Source organism: Taeniopygia guttata, chromosome 2 (genome assembly GCF_048771995.1).
Source record: "Taeniopygia guttata chromosome 2, bTaeGut7.mat, whole genome shotgun sequence".
NCBI classification, from domain to species: domain Eukaryota; kingdom Metazoa; phylum Chordata; class Aves; order Passeriformes; family Estrildidae; genus Taeniopygia; species Taeniopygia guttata.
Genome location: NC_133026.1, coordinates 130,710,488 through 130,722,530, shown reverse-complemented (window position 1 = coordinate 130,722,530; position 12,043 = coordinate 130,710,488). Strand labels below are relative to the sequence as shown.

The following is a 12,043-nucleotide window of genomic DNA, read 5'->3' as shown; positions in this document are numbered from 1 at the left end:
GACCCATAATTTCCTAATTAGATTATTTCAAACAAAACAGTAAAGTTAAAACAGGCTGGTTTAAGTATAGATATTTTCAAAAGTTTATGCCAATAACAAGTTAAAAAAACCATGAACTGATGATTTGACTACTTTCTAGGAGCCTCATGTCTGACTGTGCCTCACCTTTCAAAGCTGGGACCATAATCTGAGATGGATTTTAGCTTGTCTGCAGATTTTGTAGTCAGAAACTCCCTGATACTGGGGACTTAAAATGTTCGCAAGGTTATGATTATAAAGAAAATCCATTATATTTTCAATACCATCAAATATCAAATAGAAAGTATGAAGCCTTTGCAAAACATAGCAATCTTAAATTGGTAGATTCTTCCAATAACAAAATAAATGAAAGCAATGACATTTCCTTAGGAAGAATATTTGACTAGACCAGGTAATGTAATTGGAAACAGGAATAAATTTTCAGGCTCACAAATAATTCACCAGATCATAAAGAGGTCAAGACACATCATCTCTGGGGTAGTTTTGATTTTACTTTTGGTTTTTAATTGTATAAATGAACTCTCTTTTCATAAATGGACATGATTTGATTGATGTGACTGCACTATGATGATACAAATCACAACAAATCTGAGACATCCTTCACTCCTTCTAGACTCTAATTTCAGGCACAGAAATGAAAAGTTGCCAACATCTCTTAACACTTACCATGTCATCACCTCAGTGTGAATTAAAACAGACTAAAAGAAGATGTTCAGAAATCCATAAGTAAAAAGTCTAAAATTTGCCACAGGAACTAGTTGCAAAGTGATCTTTATATATAACCTGGGCCAATCTTTTTCTGTCAGATTGAGCTCTTATTGTACTAGGTAAATTGAATAAACAGCAAAGATATCCCTAGGTTAAATCCTACTGTTGCAAAGTTTTAGATGTCACCCTTGCAGGGTGCTGGCCCCCATCTGAGCAAGGCCCCTTCTCCTCTCTGTGCAGATCACTCCTCCAAGTGAGAAGTGGTCTTGGCATGCTGAGCCAAGACCAGCCCAAGCAAGTACCTTGACCCTAACCAAGGAAGGTGCAAATGTAATTCCTTGTGGAGGGTGAGTCTGATCTTCTAATTGATCTTCTAATTGAAGGAGGCTTTCCCACTTCACAGCTACTATTTTACACCCACAGAGAGGTTAGTCTGTCATTTTCTGTGAGAATTACTTCCTTGAGCAAAATTATACCTGTATTAACAGTGGCAGTTGGCCACCTCCTGCTTTCCTGGCGGTCTGATGTTTACTGATCACATCTGGGAAAAATAGAAGCTAACAAAAGGTCTGGCCTAAACTTAATGTGTAAAGAACACTCCTTGTTTCAATGGCTTTGGATTACTGAAGGGTACCCATGTGAATCTTCTGCTCTGACTTAGAGTAACACATCCATAATCCAGGAGGCGAGCACTAGCAAATGTACTAGGTGCATGTAGGATTGCTGGGCATACAGTTTCTGTATGGTAGATGATGTTTGCAGCTAGAGAATTTTGCCTTGTGTGAAACTAAACCATGTCACAGCACATGAACCAAAGTGTGCTTTGAACAGGAGTGTGAAAACTTGGCTTTTTGTCCTCATGTTGTGGCCCCTGCTTTCATTTTTTAAGGAAGTAACTCTGCTCCTGTGCTTTTCTTACTGTGGACACTTTCTGGAGCTGAAAGCAGGCTAGAAATGCTTGTGGCCCACGTTGGGTGGGTTGTCACTTGCTGAGATGGGCCTGTAGAGACAGAATTACATGTAACAATTTTATGTGTTGTCTGGTTAAATTTTAGATTGGAGTACTTGTCTGTAAAGGTGGTTCAGCATGTTCCTGGAAAAACAAGGATGAGCAATGAGAAAACTTTCTCAGAGTAAGGCACCTCTACTCAAATACAGAGGAATTAAGGAACAGTATAAAAATTTTTCTTTGATGACTTTATTTCCATTGCAGAGAAGCTACATAACATTTAAAACCACAAAAGACAGAAGAATCTTGGCATTGTTCAAAGGGTTTTGAGCAAGGAACAGGGACTGGAAGGAGGTGTTTCTTGTAGGTGTAGTTTTGGTTTTTTCTAAGAAATCAGACGATAATGTGGAACATAATGGCAAGAATAACAGAGTTACACTTGTGTAAGTTAAACTTCTACATAAGAATGACGCATATAGAGTTCTATTTGTTTGAAAGCCCACTTTATAAAGTCAAGGTTCTCCTGTTCCTAAAACAGTTTATCTGTTTCAGCTAGATCCCCCAAATCTGGAGGACTTCAGAAGGGAAACAATTAATGCAGAAACAAAATCCAGAAAACAATGGGTCACATGAATGTTAATGTCACAGCCCTGAATCCTGGTGTGCTTTCTGCTTCTGGATCTGAATACACGCATTAGCCATGTCTTGACTGCAATCTGGGAACTCGGGAAATAGCTCTTTTTTTGACAGTGTAACTCATAATGATACCAAACAGAGGATAATTTGCATAATTCTTTCACTATTTCAAGTGTATTCACTATACCAAAATCTGTCTCTGGACAAGTGGAATAAAACTTAAGAAACCACTTTTTTTAGATTCTTCTATTTCAGAAACTTGCATAAAATCAACAAAGGCTTGTGAAATCCCTGTCTGCTCCATTTATTGTGATTTGAAATTTTCTCCTTTGTTTATTCTGCTGTTTTGGAAGTACAGAGATATTTTTCTTCCCCCCTACTAATTTTGACTTTTTCCATTTAGGAATCATTGATTCACCCTCATTTTTTTCATACAGCTGCCATTCCAATTCTGTTTAAAAAACTTGTTGTGACACCATATCTTTGTTCCACAGCGCCATCGGTTGATGTAGACACAACTGTGGCCAGAGACTATTTGATCAGCTAATTTCTGGCACAGAAAGGGGAGGATGAGCCCAAATGTATGCATTTTCATATGTGGCACATAGCATTGTTTACCTTGTGTTTCTTTTGTGATAGGTAGATTTTATACTAAATTATTTGGGACTGCATCTGGCTCAGGGGATTGCTGATGTCCCATGTGATCTTTTTCCAGTAGATTTTTGGTTCTAATTTGATCCAAATTATGATTATCTAAAGACATTTCGTGGCATATGCAAAATCACTTGGTTGTCACAGTCCTGTTCCTAGTTGGCGTCAGTCCACACCACAGAAAGTAGAGTCCTGAGTATCACAGCTGGCACATTTTGTGGAAAAGACAAGGATTCACTGACTAAATTTTCTCTCACTAAAGTCAGAAGTAAATTCTACTTTCAATTCTGGTGCAGCACAAGCAAGAAATGATTTAGCATTAATACCTTCCTTCACTTTTCAAAAGCTGATTCCTTTCAAGGACACAATAGAGAAGTGTAAACTGCTGATGGCTCTACAGTATTTTGGAGAGGAAAAAAAAAAGGACTGGAGATTCTACTTCGATAGCTGTGACACCTTTTGAGTGAACAATCCTAATATTTGTGTCCCAAAGACAACTGTAGTAGGTGTCCGGACCCCCAGGGAGAGGTGGACTCAACTGCTGAGAAGGAAACAACTGCTCATGTCTCTGTATGTCTGTATATGCCTTCTTGTTTTCAGAAGGTTCATTTACTTTCCTGCATTTGGATGCACAGGGTCTACTCAGGTCCAAACCACACTTAGCCCTACAATCCATTCAGAAACTGGTGTGACAGGAAGCCACTCTGTGAACTGCCCTAATGGAGCTGTTTGTCTCTGCTCCCCTTCCGTGGCTCTTGCTCTAATGTACTCTCCATCCTTTTTTTATCTCTTATTTGCACAGTCCTGAACTGCCCTTTACACAGAACAATAAGGAGTTGGCTGTATATTCCACAGTAATGACATCAAAGGATGATAACAATTAGCACTTCATTTAGCATCCTAACTATAACACAAAGATGCCTAGCCAGCAGCATCTCAGGCACATGGAGAAACTGGCCACAGAAAAGAATGTAATGACCTGGCCAGCCGTGAAGGAAGCTATTGAAAACAGCAATCAAGATTTTTTTATTTACAGACCTAGTTCCATCCACCAAAATATTCTGTCTCCACAAGACTGATGCTTACAGGAAAATTACTCATATCTTATCTATGATGAGAGTAGCCCTGAAACCTGCCATGCTTTTATTCCAATTACTTTTGTATGGTCTTTTTCATGAGAGCAAGTTCAGTAAGGAATTTCTTTCTTATAAGCTAATCTAAATCTGCCATCTTTCAGTTTAATGCCATTACCCTAGTTTAGAGGTATGGATGTCATACAGGACTGTGCCAAATGCTTCGCACAAGACCAAGTAGGTGACATCAGTCACTCGTCCCTCATCCACCAATGCTGTGACCCTGTTATAGGAGGCCACCAAATTTGCATGATTTGCCCTTGGTGATACATCTTGCCATTCTTTCAGCATGACATCATTAACATTTGGGGATTTTGTGTTAATCCACATGGGAAAAACTCTTAGGCATTCTTCATTTTAGTCTCAACTATTGTAACAAACTTTTCTTCAGTTTGAGAGAATGTTGTCCAAATTGCATCCATTCAAACTGCTATTGAAAAGAACATTCTCCCAGCTTGTAGCCACAGTTGTGTGATTTCCCTCTGAAATTTTCTACTGACACGTATTTCTTCTTAATTCAATCATAGAAAAAGCAACTCCTCTTCAGTTTTAAGGGCCCATCTCTCTCATTTGATGTCAGGATCTGCTGGCTTTGGTATAGAAGAAAAAGGCATGAATGAATGCCTCACTGCGCAGGAGGGACTTGTTTTTTCAAACCAAGAATTTATAGCATTTGGTGTAAATCCCACAGAGACTCCCCAGGAATACAAATGACAATTGCACGTGCAGGTGGTGATTAAGTGGAAATCATGGGCAAAGTACATGTTCCTCATTTTCAAGAAAGGTCCAAAAGCTGTCTAAGGGACATCTAGAAAGGATTACAAATGCCTTCATTTCCTTCTAGGCTTGGTCAATAATTCCTGGCAAACTCTCTGTATAAAGGCCTGAGTCCCTCAGCCCAGCAATGTCACCCTTCAAGTGGGTGATTTGGTTTTCTCCCATGGTTCTTAATAGAATCACAAAACGGTTTGGGTTGGAAGGAACCTTAAAGACAGAAAAAGGGACCTGGACATGAGCCAGAGTGTGCCCAGGTGGCCAAGAAGACAAGTGGCATCCTGGCCTGTATCAGAAATGGTGTGGCCAGCAGGACAGGGCAGGGCACTGTACTCTGCAGAGGTGAGGCCACACCTGTGGCCAGTTCGGGCCCCTCAGTTCAGGAAGGACATTCAGGAGCTGGAGCAGCCCAGAGAAGGCCGGGGAGCTGTGAAGGGTCTGCAGCACAAGTCCTGCAGGAGCGGCTGATGGGGCTGGGGGTGCTCAGCCTGGAGCAAAGGAGGCTCGGCCGGGACCGCCCCGCTCCCTGCAGAGCCCTGAGAGGAGGCTGAGCCCGGGGGGGTCGGGCTCTTCTCCAGGTAACAAGGGACAGCACAAGGAGACATTGCCTCAGGCTGTGCCAGGAGTGGTTGGGGTTGGACATTAGGAGGAATTTCTTCAGAGCAGAGATCATTGAACAAACATTGGAATGTGCTGCCTAGGGAGGTGGTGTTGTCGTCCCTGGGGCTGTTTGAGGAGAGACTGCACTTGGCACGTAGTGCCAGGGTCTGTTTGGCGCGGTGCTGCTCGCTCCCGGGCTGGACGCGAAGAGCCAAAGGCCTTTTCCAGCCCAATCGATCCCGGGGCTCGCTGCCACACGCGCCGGGCACCGCGCCCGGCTGGGTTTGACCCGCGCCGCCCGCCGTACGCCGCCTGCACCCGCGCATGCGGAGTAGGGTGGTGCGGTGGGAGCGCGGAGGCGGCGGAAGGACCTTGCGGGACTGAGGTGAGGCCGCTCCCGCTCGGCTCCCGCCGGTCCCTCTGCCCCCCCTCATGTCCTCTGACTTCCCTTTTCATCCCCAGCCCCAGGGCCGCCAGCCGCCGCTCCCCGCTCTGCCGCGGCCCTGCGACAGCGCCGTGACCTCTGCGCGTCCGTAAGGGCGGCGGGGCCGGGCCCAGCGGTGGCGGCTGCAGCGCGGGGCTGCGGCGCCCTGGGTGCGGGAGCGGTGCGGGGCTGGCCCCAGCCTGTCCCCGGTACCGCTTACAATGGCTTCTGACATAAACTGCAGGACAGCAGGCCTGGGAGGGAAGACCCTGCGGGGAGCGCAGGATTTAGTGTGAACAGATACTGGGTGTAAGGGGTGTAAGAACTTAAAACTAGAATCGTGTCATAAATAGGTCGTCCTTGAATTTAATATTCTTCCTGGAAGGTCAAGCACACAGGACCACTGTTGGTTATACTGTGAAGATGATTATTGCACAATGCAAAAAAGAATTAACTTTCTGCATTACCGAAAATTATTTTAAGCAGAGGTTCTCTTACTTCTTTTATCCTTCAGGAAATCCAGTCACCATGTCAGCTGCGCTGTTGCCAAAGCCCCAGATGCGGGGCCTTTTGGCCAGGCGGATGAAGTTTCACCTCCTTGGGGCATTTCTGGTATCTATGGGATGTGCAACTTTGTACAAGGTGGGCTCTGTAGTCATTTGGTTATAAACTGGGCTCATTGGAATATTAAAAGAATTCATAATATTTTTCTTTGAGATTGAGCTGAGCTGTTCATCAGAAAGGTTTAGTAATGTATTTTTGTAAGCATCTTTCCAAAGCACAAATAAATCTTCCTAATCTTCATTTGAAAAAATGATGTGAATAATCTGATGTTTCATGCTGTGTGCTCACGCAATTCATGACAACTCGACCTTGAGTCTCCTAGTCCCAAATTGCTCTTGATCATTCACAGCTGATGCACATTAACTTAGTTTGTGCTTTGGTCTGCCACAGTTTCTGAGGCTTGGGAGGGTTGTCCAAGTCTTACTTTATTTCTTGATTGATTTCAGGAAATTTGCTCTAAAGCAATTTGGAAAACTCATGCTTTACACTGAAGATATCAGTGTAGGAAAACCTAATGTGGTCTTTCTATCCTTGCTTTTGAGGTATTGTATGGAAATGGAGGATTATGTTTCCAGAAAAACACCCTTACAGGTTTGATTTCTGATAAAGATAAGAGCAGCACTTGTTCTTGAGTGCTCTTATTAAATAATTCTTGGATCTCATGCACAAAGCAAACAACAGAGTGTGAATTCTTGTGGGAGACCTGGATCTTGGTTTTTCAATTGAACTCGTGCATATATTATTGGCAGCATTTGAGTGCTCAGGAAGGTGTGGATTAAAGTGATGAGAAATCAAGTTAATTTCAGGTTTTTCACAACTTCTCGGAGCCACAAATGTATAGCAGAAACAATAAACTCACACATGTGCTTAACACATCTGTTGGGAGGTAGACAAGCTTGTTTGTGGTCAGACTTAGATTATAATTTTTTAATAGTCTCTGGGTCAGTTCCTTATTTGGCACCCCCATGTTAATACACTGGTAAGGTGGCAGACCAGATTTAGGTAACTGGATCTCAGCAGCCATTTACTTTGTTCCATGTCAGATGCTGTTGTACAAACCCAACTCGGATTTTTTTTCAATTTTTGGGAGCTTTTTGAGTATATCCCTGTGCTTCAGGTGAATGGGTGTCCAAGAAATGAAGATTGCATCTTCCTATGTTGGTGATCTGTAGAGTGGCTCAGCAGTCTTGTAAAACTTTACCAGATGTAGTTGACTTGCGGTATAGCTCAAATGTAGTCCTTCAGTGTAGGATGCCATTTTATCTGGAGTTAAGAGTTTTGCAGCTGCCCAGAGGCACAAAACTTGCCATAATGACATGTTTTATGTATAAAACTTTTATCAGGGAGGGTGTTGGACATTCTGGTATCAGTACAGATGGAGTGGTTTTGGATCTTGAAAATGTGATGTGCTACCTTGTAACAGACTTTAAGGTCTTACTGTAGGTATTTGTTCTCCTGATTAATGATCAGATCATCTGACAGGTGGGTTTTAACAAGAACAAGGAAATGTTTAATAATTTGAGTTAAAGGCCTTTAGATCAATATCCACTGATAGACGTTATGGAACTAACAGAAAAGAGATCTGTTCATAGAGCTTTGCAAACTTTAATATTCTGTGTGTTACTTTCCAGTTTGGAATTGCTGAACCCAGAAAACAAGCTTATGCAGACTTCTATAGAAACTATGATCCCATGAAGGACTTCGAAGCCATGAAGGCAGCTGGTGTGCTTGAGAGTGCACCACCCAAGTGATGGTAAGCTGCATCTGCAGGTAGTGAACTGCAGTCAGAACAGGAGTTCTGAGTACAGAACAGGAGTAAAATGATCTCAGTGAGATGTTGTGCTTCTGCTTGGAGCGATCTTCCTTTTTTTTTTTGTCCAAATCGAAAGGGTTTTCCAAAGAAAAAGGATACAAATTGCACTCAAGAGAGCTGGGTAATAAAAATATGAAGAAACGGGAGAACTGGGGTGTGGGTAATAAAGGCAGGATAGAAGCTCCTGAATACCTTTTGTATTTTGTAATTTGTTTTAACTTGTGGGTACAGGGACAGAGTGATGATGCCAGGCCTTTGCCCTCCTCTCACAACCACGGAGAGGAGACAAAGCTCTAATGTTAAACTCCCAAGACGTGCCTGATTCCACAGTTATGTTCATGCTGTCACATCTTGAACTGCTTAACTTGGGCCTGTCTGTATCTTCTGCTTACATATTTGTGGTGGTACAGTGAGTGGGAAAATGGGGAGGCTGATTCTCTCTCATAGCATACATCTTAATGTAAGAAACAGAGACAGCTTCTGCATATCATTTTGTATTTGAAGTTGGTGAGAGGGGGAAATACATCTATATACGCCTATATATATATATATATATATAAATATATATAAAAAAATCACACTGGCATACAGCTCTGTGTTCTACTAATCACATTTTTGACATATTGTATGAAGATTGAATAGAACTTTGTTCACAATACTCTTTTTTTTAAGCACTTGACACTGCCTTTTCTAAGAAAACTACCCAGCTTTGTTCTCCCTTGCTAGTAACAACCAGTAAAAAAGTCTTGATTTCAACTGTGTTGTAGTTATTAATAACTACACTCACCAAGCTGCACAAGCTGATGTGACAACTCAATAGAGTTCCTCCCCCTTTCATGGTGCAAATTTTTTACATTGAGTTCTTTGCTTCTCCTAAAATGACTTCAGACTAATCAAGAATGATAGTTTTTCATTCTTTTGGAATGTTTTCATATTGTGATCATTACGTGATAATCTGTGGCTTTAATTATCCTGGCCAGCTGGATTTTCTCAGCTTGTTTGCATGAACAAGCAAGATTGAATAAAAGATTTGTACTTAACACTATGAATACTGAATTCTCTTCTATGACAATCTGCAACTATCTGGTTTCTGCTTAACGAAATTTCATAAAAAAGCTCAGAGCTCCATCTCTTCTAAAAAATTAGAAAAAAAGGTAAAAAGTCCTTTTTTCAATCCCAGCTTTTGGTAGTGTTTTGGAGTATTTTTGTTTTCTGAGAGTGGGATACTGCTGCTTTTTAGCTATAAATGCGACAAATATAAATAATGAAATTATAAATTTGCCTGGTTTAAGACTTGGTAATTCTGCCTCTGATTCAGTCCTCTGGCTATTTTATAGTCATGTTTAAACTTTAGACACTGTAATTGCATCCTTTAGTCGGGTGACCTTCATCAGTGTATTCTGAAAGGCCATCTGGTGGTAAGATCATTTGAAACAAGCACTGTCAACAAGGATGCATGTTGAATATTTAATTCAAATCATGAGCAGGATTTATTTCTGTACAAACAGAGCTCCACTCTCGGCCTGTGTTCCCATTGGCAGCTTAAAAAACCTGCACATTGTGTGCACCTGTTAAAATTAAATGTTTCCTAAACAATTTTTCCATTTCTTAATTGTACTGACTCAAAAGAAAATGTGGGAGACAAATAGTCTTTTGTGATTTTGTTTGAATTGCTGATGTTTCTTATTCTTTAGCCTGTTTATAGAAGAACAAATATTTTTTCACTCTTTCATAGTAGAAAGAGGTTGTTTTTTGTTGCGCTTGCACATGAATACAAAAGTAGAGGAAGGGGAAAACAATGCCAGTGTTTCAAATGTTCTGTAAAGGCTGTAAAAAAAGGACAAGTACGCAGAACAGATGGAAGACATTTTCGTTTGCCTCAGAAGTTTAAATCTTGGCTATTTTGAATTTTAAGCCTTTTATTGGTGTAGTTACCTAAAGGATACAGTGATCCCAGTTTACTGGAGTATGTCCTGTATGTGGCAGTAAATACAGTGGCTTAACCTCACTGAATACTCTCTGTGGAACCAGTACTTAGCCCCAGAATTGAGGAAGGGTTTGGGTGTGCAGGAAGGAGTTCAGGAGTTATGGTGGTAGCATGGCACTCTACACCAAGTTTGTTCCTGGTGGGCATGGAGGCGCCTTGGAACCTCCCTGGGAATTCACACTTTTCCATCTGCTTGCTGTGGACTCTGGTGGTGATACTGACAGTGGAAATTAAGTGCAGGTATAATGTGAGGAGTATCTGGCCTCTGCTGTGTGCTCAGCCATTGAATAAAGGGGGAAGCTCAGAGTTCGGTGCTAACCACTTTCAAGACTCTTGTCATGGAGCACAGCTGGTCTTGGATTATGTTCAGTATAATGGGGAGAAGCAATTTGAATTTGGTTTTCTTCCTTCCTTGGTAGGCTGCCTGCACCACTTGTTTCCTCTCTGGCTCCTATCGGAATGCTGCATTCCTTTCTCCTGCAGGCCCTCAGCAAGACTGATTCAGTTACCAGTGTAGCATATATAGTGAATCTGATGTGCTGTTCAGTGTTGTTCCAGCTCTTGATTTGTTCCATGTTTCACTTCTGTTTGCCACATGAAGGGTGTGTGAAACTTCAATCTCAGGAAATAACGGGGAATTCCTCTAGACTAAACTACCGCATAAACATTTCTCTGCTGCTTTGCATTCGTACATAACTAATATGTTTGCTCAGAGCATGAAGTTTGTCCATCATAACTTAATGTGCTTTTTTTATCTTGCAGATTCCCTTCATTTCAAGAAGACTTGATGACTGAACCTTATTTGTTCACTGAATTGTAAAGTGCAATGCACCACAGTGCATGGCACGCTCTAATGCAACTCAATAAATAAAATGCATATGTCAGTGACATTTTGTTCTCTTCATTAAAGTAGAAATACTTACCAGGCTCAGGTACTGGGTGGGTGGAAAGAGGGGTGGAAAATCTTCAGAAATTGCTCAAGATGACTAAGTCTGTCTTTCCTCCAGGAATTATTTGCATCTCTCTTTTGGCCAAATTCCACATTTGATAGCACAGTATATCCCTAAGCAGTGACAGCTAGTTTGTCCCAGCTGTTTATGGGAATGTGCAAGAGGACAGATGTTGGAGGAAGGGCGAGGATGGATTTCTGGAGGGGTCTGTGTTACCTCTGGCTTCACAAGGTGAGCTGACCTTGAGATGGAAGAATTTGGCTAGAAATGCTGGAAATACACCAGCCAACCTTTTTGTCTTTTTCTGCTGTCATCACTATTATCTTCCTTACATCAGCATACTGTTAAAGCAAGACTTACAGACTCTGCAAATACCCATTCTTGCACATGGTATATTAGTTACTGTAATTGGAAAATGACTCCAAACTGCAGGCATGTTCCCATATAATTGATGTGCAAGAGGGAAGGGGGTACAGGCGGACAAAGTAAATATTATATTATGGTAATAAAAATTTTGGCATGCTGCTTTTAGACATGTATCATCTTTTTAATATCTGGAAGTAGTCATCTAAGCATAGTTTGGATCTCTGATACATTCTGTGCAGTCTGAGGCACAATGTTCTGTCTTAGGCCATGATTAGCTGTCAGTGAGAGCAGGCTTTGTCATTGCCTGTTGCTCAGGATGAAGAAGGTACTAGGACTGCAGCTCTTGTTTGCTGAATGTGGATACTTAGGAGAGCAGGCAAAAGCTGACTGCATGAAAGGAAGGAAGTCTTTGTATGAAGCAGCATGACAAATTAGGCCATCTGTGTTGT

At 41.6% G+C, this 12,043-nt stretch overlaps 1 protein-coding gene across 1 annotated transcript; it reads left to right on the top strand.

Moving 5' to 3' along the window:
* Nucleotides 1-5,844: 5,844 nt before the first annotated feature.
* On the top strand, nucleotides 5,845-11,166 carry COX6C (cytochrome c oxidase subunit 6C; the record flags this gene model as incomplete). Its single annotated transcript, NM_001246259.1, is given in 4 exon segments — nucleotides 5,845-5,875; nucleotides 6,429-6,556; nucleotides 8,110-8,231; nucleotides 11,041-11,166. Coding segments are annotated over 2 exon segments (234 nt in total).
* Nucleotides 11,167-12,043: the final 877 nt, after the last annotated feature.